General features: G+C 35.0%; 1 protein-coding gene across 1 annotated transcript in view; it reads right to left on the bottom strand.

Moving 5' to 3' along the window:
- The window catches only part of STPG2 (sperm tail PG-rich repeat containing 2), a 638,369-nt gene that overhangs the window by 453,201 nt on the left and 173,113 nt on the right, over nucleotides 1-12,055 (bottom strand). The window contains exon 10 of the mRNA XM_045997411.1: nucleotides 1,885-1,977. Within this exon, the coding sequence (XP_045853367.1) occupies nucleotides 1,885-1,977 (93 nt within the window). The remainder of the gene's footprint in view (nucleotides 1-1,884; nucleotides 1,978-12,055) is intronic.

Here is a 12,055-nt window from a genome sequence, read left to right as displayed (position 1 = left end):
AAAAAGTAGAGAGATGTACGTATATGTCCTTCATATGAAACCAGAAGCCTGAGTTTTTAAATATTTTTTGTGAAACACATAAATGTTGAAAATCAAACTATATACCCTTAAAATGTAGGAGGTAAATTTTCTAATATTTTTATTTTATGTGAAAATTATAAAATTCCATTATTTCAAAAGTTTGAGATTAATTTTGACCTGGGATCAGTAATTTGGATTTCTCATGCAATATATATTATACACCTATATGTTTGAAGAGTATCTTATGTGCAGAAGAGTTTCTAAAACCAAAGTATTCTATGTGATTAAACTATTTTGCTTCTTGGGTAAGCAAAGTCCCACCCAATACTTTAAATTGCAAGTGTTTCATGTCAAAAAAACAAGACTAAAAAAGGAGTTTCCAGATCCAATGAGAGACCAAGTTAAAAGAGAAAAATGTAAATTAAGTAAAAGCAATTGGTAAAGTAACTCATCTTTCTTTAGGGCACATCACCATCTTGTATCACTACAAATATTAAGCACATACATATGCATTCCTATGGGCATCTTCAGAGACTTGCATTTTTTTTTCTAGTAGCTACAATATTACAATAGAAACAACTATGACTCCACTAGATATTCTTATGTTTAAAACCTTTATACTAGTAATAAATTACTTCTGACATACTTCACAGTGGATCCTAATTTGTACACTGACTCACTTGAGAAACACAACACAACCATAAAATTCCTCAAGATAAATTATCTATTAAAACAATGCATTTTTTTAAACCATAGTTACTTAACAATTATGAGAATCTCTTACATGTCAAGAACACTGCTGGATGATTTTAACTATCTTTGAATTTATAGCTACAAAAAAAAAAAAATCATAGAACCTGGTGCTAATTCTGACCCCGTCAACCGATGTCTTAGAAAAAATTAAGATTCAATAAACTGATTATGTCAGAAAAAAATCAGCCCATTTCTGATGGCTCTCACCAAATTAATTCCTGTGATTTCTGAGACATTCACAGCTATATTAATTTCACTAACATTGTATTTATCCTTTCTTTAAATTAGTTCTTCCTAATTTTATACCAGTTACTTCACCATGAGAACATCATAAATCAACTCTTGGCATTGTGCATCTATTAGAGTTTTATTTCAGCAAGCAATGTTACTTCTCAAGTTGATGGCTACACTATAAAACCTGGTTAATGAGCCTGTTTTGATATGTTATTAATAATATCTTATTACTTTCTTATTAATTTCAGCCCAATTTCTATAAAAATTCATGTTAACAATACCTGTACATGGAAGTCTAACTTTTTAACTGTAAATTTCAAATGGATCTTTTAGTAAATTTATTCTTATTGAATAAGTATTCACTTTTAAATGTCATCTGCTTTACTTATCTCAACTTATTCAATATTAGGTATTTATAAAAAATGGAAATTTAGTTAGAAAAATTCATATCAATAGCTTAAAATACAGATTAACGTGAATTAAAGAAAGGCACTCAATGAAGAGACTTAGGATGCAAGACAGATTCAAACTGAAAAGAAAAAATTTACACTTATGAATAAACTGAGTTGAATCTAAAGTAAACCTTTCACTTTATATTCAAAATGATTATGATTTCCTATATGTCCTAAAAACAAATGTTCTCTAACCCTACAGAAGATCTTCCATATAGTAGTCTGTCACAGAACAATGCTGGACTTCTGCTTAGCTTCAAGAATCTTGTTGAACTTTAAAAACATGGACGTATCATGCTAGTCAAAGATCTTACAACAGCCTACCAGGTACCTCTCTCAGATCCTAATATACTGTTCATGTTATACAGTCTCCTCCATGATTTCTAGATTTCAAATAAATTTGGCTATAGAGGAGTCTTCTTACCATATCTGACAGTTTAGTAGATCTTTGTGTTCTTGACAAGAAAGCAGCATAGCAGTTAGTCAAGTTAGGTAGTTCATCAGAAATTCCACCAATCTGTGAATTCCAAAAAACATATGGAAAGAAGGGATAAAAAGAGTATATCATTTCTATTTATCAATTCAAGTGGCATAGTAAGTGACAAATTTTCAAGAAAGTACATCAATGTTGCTCTGTCATTAAATAGAGATAGACATATTCATTAAAAATTTTAAATATAGAAGTAAAAGACTTTAATAGATAATTTCTTTATCTTGAGGGATATAGAAGTAAAAGACTTTAAGACAATGAGATATAAAAATGAAAAAAGAGTTAATTATATGGAACTCTAGAAAAGTAGGATGTATCTATATACATTATTTAAACACATTAAGAGTGAGTTATTACCTATACTGTGATGTCAGAGTCAGACATCAATTTTTGTTGTTTCATAACATATATGAATATAAAATATTTAGCCAATCATATAGTATTATTTGTTAGTACTCACTAATACATAAAATAAAAACATACTAACAGTAACTATTTAAATTGATTATGTGGAAATCCTTTCATTAATAAATTTTCTAAGCAGAATGATCTACACTCTCTTGAATATTGTAATTCCTTACAAACAATGAAGATGTAAATTAATCCTTGTGATATTATATTCTTTCTGAGTCATGATACAATTTGGTCATTTGCATTCACTTAATATTTTAAACTCTATAACTAGTAGTAACATTCTTTATACAAAAGAAATGAGAATTATTTTTCCATTTTTATACACCTCACTGTTTTTATTTTAGAATTTGACATTCATATTTAATAATTCAGAATTTGATACCTAGTAAAATAGATATCTACTTTTCACTTTATGAAGTGCTCATATTTATTACTCAAATTACTCAACTTAATCTACTAAAATATCCATCATTCACATACTGTATCTTTGAAACTATATGCCTCTCTACCCTAAATGCTGAAGCTGGCGCTTCTCCACTCTTCCAATATTAATCCTACCTAGTCACTCAAAAAAAAAAAAAAAAACAGGTTTTAGCACTTTCAAAAACAGAAAACTCAATCACATCTTGTGAAAGCCTTCAAATATAGAATATCTGAGCCAGCATTATTATTTTGTATGGTTTTATATTTATTGATGCTGAAAAAATAATTTACTTTTATAATAATTTTTATCATGTACATGATATTAGAAATTATAGTATAGATCAATTCAAAAGAATTTTGCAATTTTTTTTAAGATTTTATTTATTTATTTGAGAGAGAGTGAGGGAGTGTAACCACAAGTAGGGGGAAAGGGCAGGGGGAGAGGTAGAAAAAGACTCTCTGCCAAGCAGGGAGCTGGATGCAGGACCCTGAGATCATGACCTGAGCCAAAGGCAGACACTTAACCAATTGAGCCATCCAGGTACCCATGTCTTGCAATTTTTACTGTTTATGGGTAAAGGTTCAGAAAATGAATCAGTCATTGGATGACTTTGGCTTTAGAGGGAATAAGTTTGCAGAAGATCACATTTTTACCAAAAATAATTTAATCCAGATAAAATACAAGAAAATCTTATTTTTAAAGGTCCCATTCAGTTGTGAATGCTTTTAATGTTGCTTAGTAAGCACTGACAAGAGGGGTTATGATTCTAAAGAGGGTAGAACCTCTGAAAGATAAGCTATCACTCTGTAGGTGCTTTCTCCCAGTGGTATTTACTCATAACAGGTAACAGAGAAAGACTTTTGGGTTTTGACCTGGCAGAGGTTGCTGTTAAAGAACTGAGAAAAGGCTCACTGTGATCTTATTAAGCCAGAATAGCAAAATCACAGGTTTGAGAAGCCTCAAAACACATGATCTGTTTCCCCATGAAGCTCTTTCCCAGGGGATAAGGGATGGGGTAATGCTAAAAATCAAAGCCATGGGGCATCTGGGTGGTTCAGTGGGTTAAGCCTCTGCCTTCGGTTCAGGTCATGATCCCGGGGTCCTGAGATAGAACCCCACAAGAAGCAGGGGTGCCTGCTTCTCCCTCTGCCTGCAGTTCCCCCAGCTTGTGTGCTTTCTCTCTCTCTCTCTCTCTCTGCCAAAAAAGAAGTCTAAGCCAAATCACAGGGGCATTAAATACTGAAGTTCAGAACCTGACAGAGAGGGATCTTGAACACATCAGGCTTTGAGCTGAAATCCCTAGAGGACTACACTTAAGAAAATGAACAATCAGAGGTAAGGTGATCTCTGACTTTTATCTGCCTTGCAAAGGAAAGTATAAAATCTCTCTAGTAGATCGTGACACCATTTAAAGTCTATATTGCATGCAATATCTGGGATTTTATTAAAAATTAGTGGGCATTCTGAAAGACAGACATGCTTGATCAAAACTCAAGAAAAAAAATAACACAAAATAACAACAGACTCACAGGTGATCCAGATATTGGAGTTAGTACATAGAATTTTAAAATAAGTATATTTAATTTGTTCAAGGAAACAGAAGAAAAAATGAAAAAGGAGACTTAAAAACATGGAGAATTTCTCCTAAGAAGTGAAATCCTTGGAAAGAGTTAAATAGAAATCATTCTAGAACTAAAAAGCAGAATATCTGAAATTGAAAACTTAGATCAATGTAATGGCATTTGAAACCCAGTTTAAAAAAAAAAAAGATTAGTTAATTGAAAGATATCTTTGAAGGAAATATCTAAACTGAAGCACAGAGAGAATTCAAGATGGCAGAGGAATAGGAGAACTTAATATCACCTTGTCCCAGGAATTAAGCTAGATAGCCCTCAAATCATTCCAAACACTTGTGATCAATCAGGGATCTAAGGAAAAAACAGCTGCAACTCTACAGATAGAAAAGCAACCACTTTCTGCAAGGTGGGAGGTGTGGAGAAGTGAGTCTGAGGCTATATATGGGAAGATAAACTGCGGGGGGAGGGAGCCTATGGGAGCCAGCTCTAGGAAAGTGATATAGCAGTGGAGTGTAAAATCAGAACTTTTGGAAGTCTGCTCCACTGAGGAAAGTCCCTGCCTGACAGATGGTCAGGTGGCAAAGAGGGGCAGAATCCTAGGTGGGATATTGTGGTCTTAGGATGCTTGGGATCACTGGAAAACCATGGGTGCCTGGTGTGGCAGGCATCAGAGTAGGGAAGCTGGCTATAATCAATGATCCCAGGAGTGGGCTCTCAGCTCTGTGTTGCCATAAGAACCATGCTACAGTAAGGCAACTGCCCTCCAAGCAGGAGTCCAACAAGCCATAGAACTGGCAAGATGCTCCTTCCTCCTTCAGGAGGAGTAGCTCAGATGCACACTACAGGAATCTGCAGAGCTAGGAGACTCAAAGCGGGGTCACATGCCTGTGATACGAACACTCAGTCACAGGCTGAGTGAGCACAGAGAACAGATGGAAATGAGGAAGACAGGAGTGATTAACTGCTTTTTCTTGAGGGTGCCCTGAGGAATGAGACCCAGAGCTTTTGGCTCTGGGGCTGGAGATGGGAAGCCGCCATTTTCATTCTTATCTTCTGAAGCAGCACAGGAAGCATGTAAGAACAAAAGCCACATAAAGTAATCCAGAGCTGATTACTTAACCTGGCTCCTGGCAAGGGCAGTACAATTCCAACCAGGGCAAAAACACCTGAGAATCAGTGCAACAGCACCTCCTCAGAATATTAGCACAAACATCCAGCCAAGACCAAGTTTATCAATCACTAAGAATTGTAAAACTTCAGAACCACAGATATATAGCATAGAGAATTCATAGTTTATTTCCTACAACTCTTTAGTCTTTCAATTTTAATTTTTTTCTCTTTCCTTTTTCAATCAATTTCTAATTTTATCCACTTTTTTAAAATCTTTCTTAATTTTCATTTTTACAGTTACATTCTCTCCTTTTATTTTATTTTTGTATATATATGTTTTTCTTTATGATTTTGGGATGCAAACCAAAATACACCCAGAATGTACAGTATGTCTCTGTTTTCTCACCTTTCGCATCATATTCTTTTTTTTTCTTTTCTTCTTTTGTTTTGTTTTGTTAAAGTCTTTCTTTTTTCAAAGATTTTATTTATTTATTTGACAGAGATCACAAGTAGGCAGAGAGGCAGGTGGAGGGGGAGGGAAGCAGGCTCCCTGCCAAGCAGAGACGCCAATGTGGGGCTCGATCCCAGCACCCTGAGATCATGACCTGAGCGGAAGGCAGAGGCTTTAACCCACTGAACCACCCAGGCACCTCTGTTAAAATCTTTTTTAATTCTTATCTTTACAATCTATCCTTCCAATGTATTTAATTTTATTTATGCACATATACAAGTTTTTCTTTCCTTACAATTTTGAGATGTAGTTTCTTTTAACAAACCAACCAAAATATACTCAGGATATAGTGTACTGCTCTGTTCTGTCTACCTGTCAGTTTATACTCCTTTTTTTTTTAATTTTCATTTTTACACTTATATCCTATCCTTTCATTATATTTAATTTTATTTCTGTACATACATAAGTCTTTCTTTCTTTACAATATTAGGATCTAGTTTTCTAACAAACAGACCAAAATACACACAGGATCTAGTGTACTGCTCTATTCCATTCACCTCTCTGATTATAATCTCCTTTTTTTTTCTTTAAATTTGTTGGTGGTGGTGGTGGCCGTTTTTTTCTGGTTTCGGTCCCTTCTGATTTGTTTAGTGTATATTTTTCTGGAGTCATGGTTGCCATTTTAGTATTTTATCCTCTTGTTCATCTACTCTTCTCTGGACATAATGACAAGACATAAAAAGTCACCTCAAAAAAGAACAAGAGGCAGTACTGATTGCCAGGGATATAATCAGTGTGGACATAAGTAAGATGTCAGAACTAGAGTTCAGAACAATGATCATAAAGATACTAGCTAGGCTTGAAGAAAACAAAAAGGACACTAGAGAATTCCTTTCTGTAGAAATAAAGGAACGAAAATCTCACCAAGTTGATATCAAAAAAGCTATTAATGAGAGGCAATTAAAAAATGGAGGCTCTGGGGCGCCTGGGTGGCTCAGTGGATTAGGCCACTGCCTTTGGCTCAGGTCATGGTCTCGGGGTCCTGGGATCGAGCCCCGCATCGGGCTCTCTGCTCCGCGGGGAGCCTGCTTCCTCCTCTCTCTCTGCCTGCCTCTCTGCCTACTTGTGAGCTCTCTCTCTGTCAAATAAATAAATAAAAATTTAAAAAAAAAAAAAAAAAAAAAAAAAAAAAAAAAAATGGAGGCTCTAACTCCTAGGATAAATGAAGCAGAAGAGAGAATTATGAAAGACAAAATAATGGAGAATAAAGAAGCTGAGAAAATGAGGGATAAACAAACTGGTTCACGAGGGGAGAATCTGAAAGATATGTGATACTATAAAGTGAAACAATATTAAAATAATTTGGATCCCTGAAGAAGAGGAAGAGGAAGGGGGATAGCAAATTATAGAAGAGAACTGCCCTAATCTGGGAGGGGGAAAATGCATTCAAGTCCAGAAGGCACAGAGCACCCCCCTCAAAATCAATAAAAGTAGGTCAACAGCTCAACATATAATAGTGAAACTTGTAAATCTCAGACACAAAGAGAAAACCCTGAAATCGGCTTGGGATGAGAAGTCCCTAATCTACAAGGGTAGAAACATTAGACTGGCAAGAGACCTATCCTCAGAGACCTGGCAGGCCAGGGAGGTCTGGCATGATATATTCAGGATACTAAGTGAAAAAATATATACAGTCAAGAATACTTTTTCAGGCTAGGATGTCGTTAAAATAGAAGGAGAGAAAAAAGCTTCCAGGACAAACAGAAACTAAAAGAATTTGTGATCACCAAACCAGCCCTACAAGAAATATTAAAAGAAATCCTTTAAGTAAGAGAGAGCCCAAAAGTAACACAGACTAGAAAGGAACAGAGACAATATACAGTCGCAGTCACTTTACAGGCAATAAAATGGCACTAAATTCATATCTTTCAGTAGTTACTCTGAATGTAACTGTGCTAAATGCCCCAATCAAAAGACACAGGATATCAGATTGTATAAAAAAGCAAGACCCATAGATATGCTGTCAAGAGACTCATTATAGACCCAAAGACAACTCCAGATTGAAACTGGAGGGAGTGGAAAACCATTTATCATCCTAATGGACATCAAAAGAGCTGGAATGGCAATCCTTATATCAGACAAAATAGACTTTAAACTAAAGACTGTAATAAGAGATGAGGAAGGATACTGTATCATAATTAAAGGGTCTATCCAACAAGAAGATCTAACACTTGTAAATATTTATGCCCTTAACATGGGAGCCACCAATTATACAAGCCAATTAATAACAAAATTAAAGAAACACTGATAATAATACAATAATAGCAGGGGACTTTAACACCCCACTCACTACAATGGAGAGATCATCTAAGCAGAAGATCAAGGAAACAAGGGCTTTGAATGACATACTAGACCAGACGGACTTTACAGATTTATTCAGAATAGTCTGTCCTAAAGTAACAGAATACACATTCTTATCGAGTGCACATGGAACATTCTCCAAATAGATCATATACTGGGTCACAAATTGGGTCTCAACCAGTACCAAAAGACTGAGATCATTCCCTGCATATTTTCAGGCCACAATGTTTTAATTTTTTTTTTAATTTATTTGACAGACAGAAATCACAAGTAGGCAGAGAGAGAAAGGGAAGGCAGGCTCCCCGCTGAGCAGAAAGCCCAATGTGGGGCTTGATCCCAGGACCCTGAGACCATGACCTGAGCTGAAGGCAGAGGCTTTAACACACTGAGTCACCCAGGTGCCCCAGGCCACAGTGTTTTAAAACTAGAACTCAATCACAAGAGGATATTTGGAAAGAACTCAAATACATGGAGGCTAAAGAGCATCCTACTAAAGAATGAATGGGTTAACCAGGAAAATAAAGAATTTTAAAAATTCATGGAAACAAATGAAAATGAAGCACAATTGCTCAAAACCTTTGAGATGAGGTAAAAGTGGCCATAAGAGGGACGTATATGTAATACAAGCCTCTCTTAAGAAACAAGAAATGTCTCAAATATACAACCTAACCTTACACCTAAAGGAGCTGGAAAAAAGACAACAAATAAAGCCTAAAGCCAACAAAAGAAGAGAAATAATAAATATTAGAGCAGGAATCAATGAAATAGAAACCAAAAGAACAGTATAACAGATCAACAAAACTAGGAGGTAGTTCTTTGAAAGAATTAATAAGATTGGTAAACCCCTGGCCAGACTTATCAAAAAGAAAAGAGAAAGGACTCAAATAAATAAAATCATGAATGAAAGAAGAGATATCACAACCAACACCAAAGAAACACAATTTTAAGAATATATTAACTAACAGGACGCCTGGGTGGCTCAATCGGTTAAGCCACTGCTTTCGGCTCAGGCCATAATCTCAGGGTCCTGGGATCGAGTACTGCATTGGGCTCCTTGCTCCACAGGGAGCCTGCTTCTCTCTCCGCCTCTGCCAGCCACTCTGCCTGCTTGTGTGCTCGCTCACTCGCACACTTTCTCTCTCTCTGACAAATAAAATCTTTAAAAAATATATATACATATATTAATGAAAGACACAAATGATCTATACTCTGAAAACTATAAAACACTCATGAAAGAAATTGTGGAAGACAAAAAGAAATGGAAAAGTGTTCCATGCTCATGGATTGGAAGAATAAATATTGCTAAGATGTCTATGCTACCTATAGCAATCTATACATTCAGTGCAATCCCTAACAAAGTACCATCAATTTTTTTTCACAGAGCTGGAACAAATCATCTTAAAATTTGTACAGAACCAGAAAAGACCCTCAAATAGCCAAAGGAATGTTGCAAAAGAAAACCAAAGCTGGTAGCATCCCAATACTGGACTTTGAGCTCTATTACAAAGCTGTAATCATGAAGATAGTATGGCACAAAACAGACACATAGATCAATGGAACAGAATAGAGAATCCATAAATGTACCCTCAGCTCTATGGTCAACTAATCTTTGACTGAGCAGGAAAAAAATATCCAATGGAAAAAAAGAACAATCTATTCAATAAGCGGTTTTGGGACGATTGGACAGCCACACACAGAAAAATAAAATCGGGCCACTTTCTCACACCATACACAAAAATAGACTCAAAATGGATGAAAGACCAAATGTGAGACAGTAATCCATCAAAATCCTAGAGGCAGCAACCTCTGTGGCCTCAATTGTAGCAACTTCTTGCTAGACAAAGCTCTAAAGTCAAGGGAAACAAAGGCGAAAATAAACTATTGGGACTTCATCAAGATAAAAAGCTTTTGTACAGCAAAGGAAATAGTCAACAAAGCTAAAAGACACCTATAGAATGAGAGAAGATTTTTGCAAATATCATAGCAGATAAAGAGCTAATATCCAAAATCTTTAAAGAACTTATCAAACTCAATACCCAAAAACCAAAAAATCCAATCAGGAAATGAATGGGCAGAAGAACAGACATTTCTCCAAAGAAGACATCCAAATGGCCAAAAGACACATGAAAAAAATGTTCAACATCACTCCATATCAGGGAAATATAAATCAAAACCACAATGAGATACCACCTCACACCAGTAAGAATGTCTAAAATTAACAAGTCAGGAAATTATAGATATTAGTGAGGCTGTGGCAAAAGGGAAACCCTCTTACACTGTTGGTGGGAATGCAAGTTGGTACATCCACTCTGGAAAACTGTACGGAGGTTCCTCAAAAGGTTAAAATAGAACTGCCTTGCAGCCCAGCAACTGCACTACTAGTTATTTATCCAAAGGATATAAACATATTGATTTGAAAGGGTACATGCCCTCCAATGTTTACAGCAGCAATGTCCACAATAGCCAAATTATGGAAAGAACCCAGATGTCCACCAACAGATGAGTGGATAAAAAAGATGAGGTATATACATACAATGGAATATTACCAAGCCATCAGAGAGGATGAATACTTATCATTTACATTGATGTGAATGGAACTAGAGGGTATTATGTTAAGCAAAGTAAGTCAACAAAGAAAGATAAATACCATATGATTTCACTCATATGTGGAATTTAAGAAACAAAACAGATGAACAAAGGGTTGCTGGAGGGGAAGTGGGTGGTTGGATGGGGTAATTGGATGATAGGCATTAGGAAGGGCACATGATATAATGAGCATTGTGTATTATATAAGACTGCTAAATCACTGACCTCTACTTCCAAAACCAATAATAAATTATCTGTTAATTGAATTTAAATAAAAAATAAACTGAAGCACAAAAGAAAAAAGAAAACATGATACACAGGGATTATAAGAGATGTTTGAGGCATAGTAAATAGATGTAACATATCTATTTATTAGAGTCCCCAAAAGATAGGAAAGAATGGGACAGAAGAAATATATGAATACATCACAGTAAAAATTATTTAAATCTGATGAAAGACATCAACCCAGAGGCTCTGCAAACCACAGACAAATAAATAGAACCACAGTTTTGACACAATGAAGAAAAAGGCAAAAAAAATAGTTGCCTTCAGAGGAGAAACAATAAACTTAACAATGTACTTCTCAATGGAAATAACAAAAGGCCTAAAACAATAAAATAACACCCTTGAAGTGCTGAAAGAAACTACGAACCTACAAATCCAATCCCCCAAATTAAAAATGACAAAGACATTTTCAGACAAAACTACAATAATTCATCATCAACAGGCCTTAACCAAAAGAAGTACTATAGGGAGTTTTTCAGGCAGAAGAAAAACGATTTGATACAGAAACACAGAAATACAAAAAGAAAGAAAATACAAAAGAGAAGGCAAATGTTTTGGTAAATATGAAGAAATATTGACTGTAAAAACAACAATATTCAAAGGCTTCATAATATACATAAACTTAAGGTGTATAACAAAAATTAACAAAATAGGAGGTACCAAAATGGAACTAAAATATTTTAACTTCACATATTGAGAAAGTGGTAAAGTAATCCTTTTTATCAAACTACAAAAACTACAGGATACATATTGTAATTTTGGTGGCCACTACTAAAACACTATAAAATACATAACTAAAAATTTTACAGAAATAGATGAAATAGGATAATATAAAAAACCTTACTAATTCAAAGAATAAGGTGAGGTAGGGAAAAATGCTAAAACAAGTCAATAAAA

The sequence above is a fragment of the Meles meles genome, chromosome 2, assembly GCF_922984935.1.
Source record: "Meles meles chromosome 2, mMelMel3.1 paternal haplotype, whole genome shotgun sequence".
NCBI lineage: Eukaryota > Metazoa > Chordata > Mammalia > Carnivora > Mustelidae > Meles > Meles meles.
Note: the sequence above shows the minus strand (reverse complement) of the source record. Positions and strands in the feature narration are given on the sequence as shown.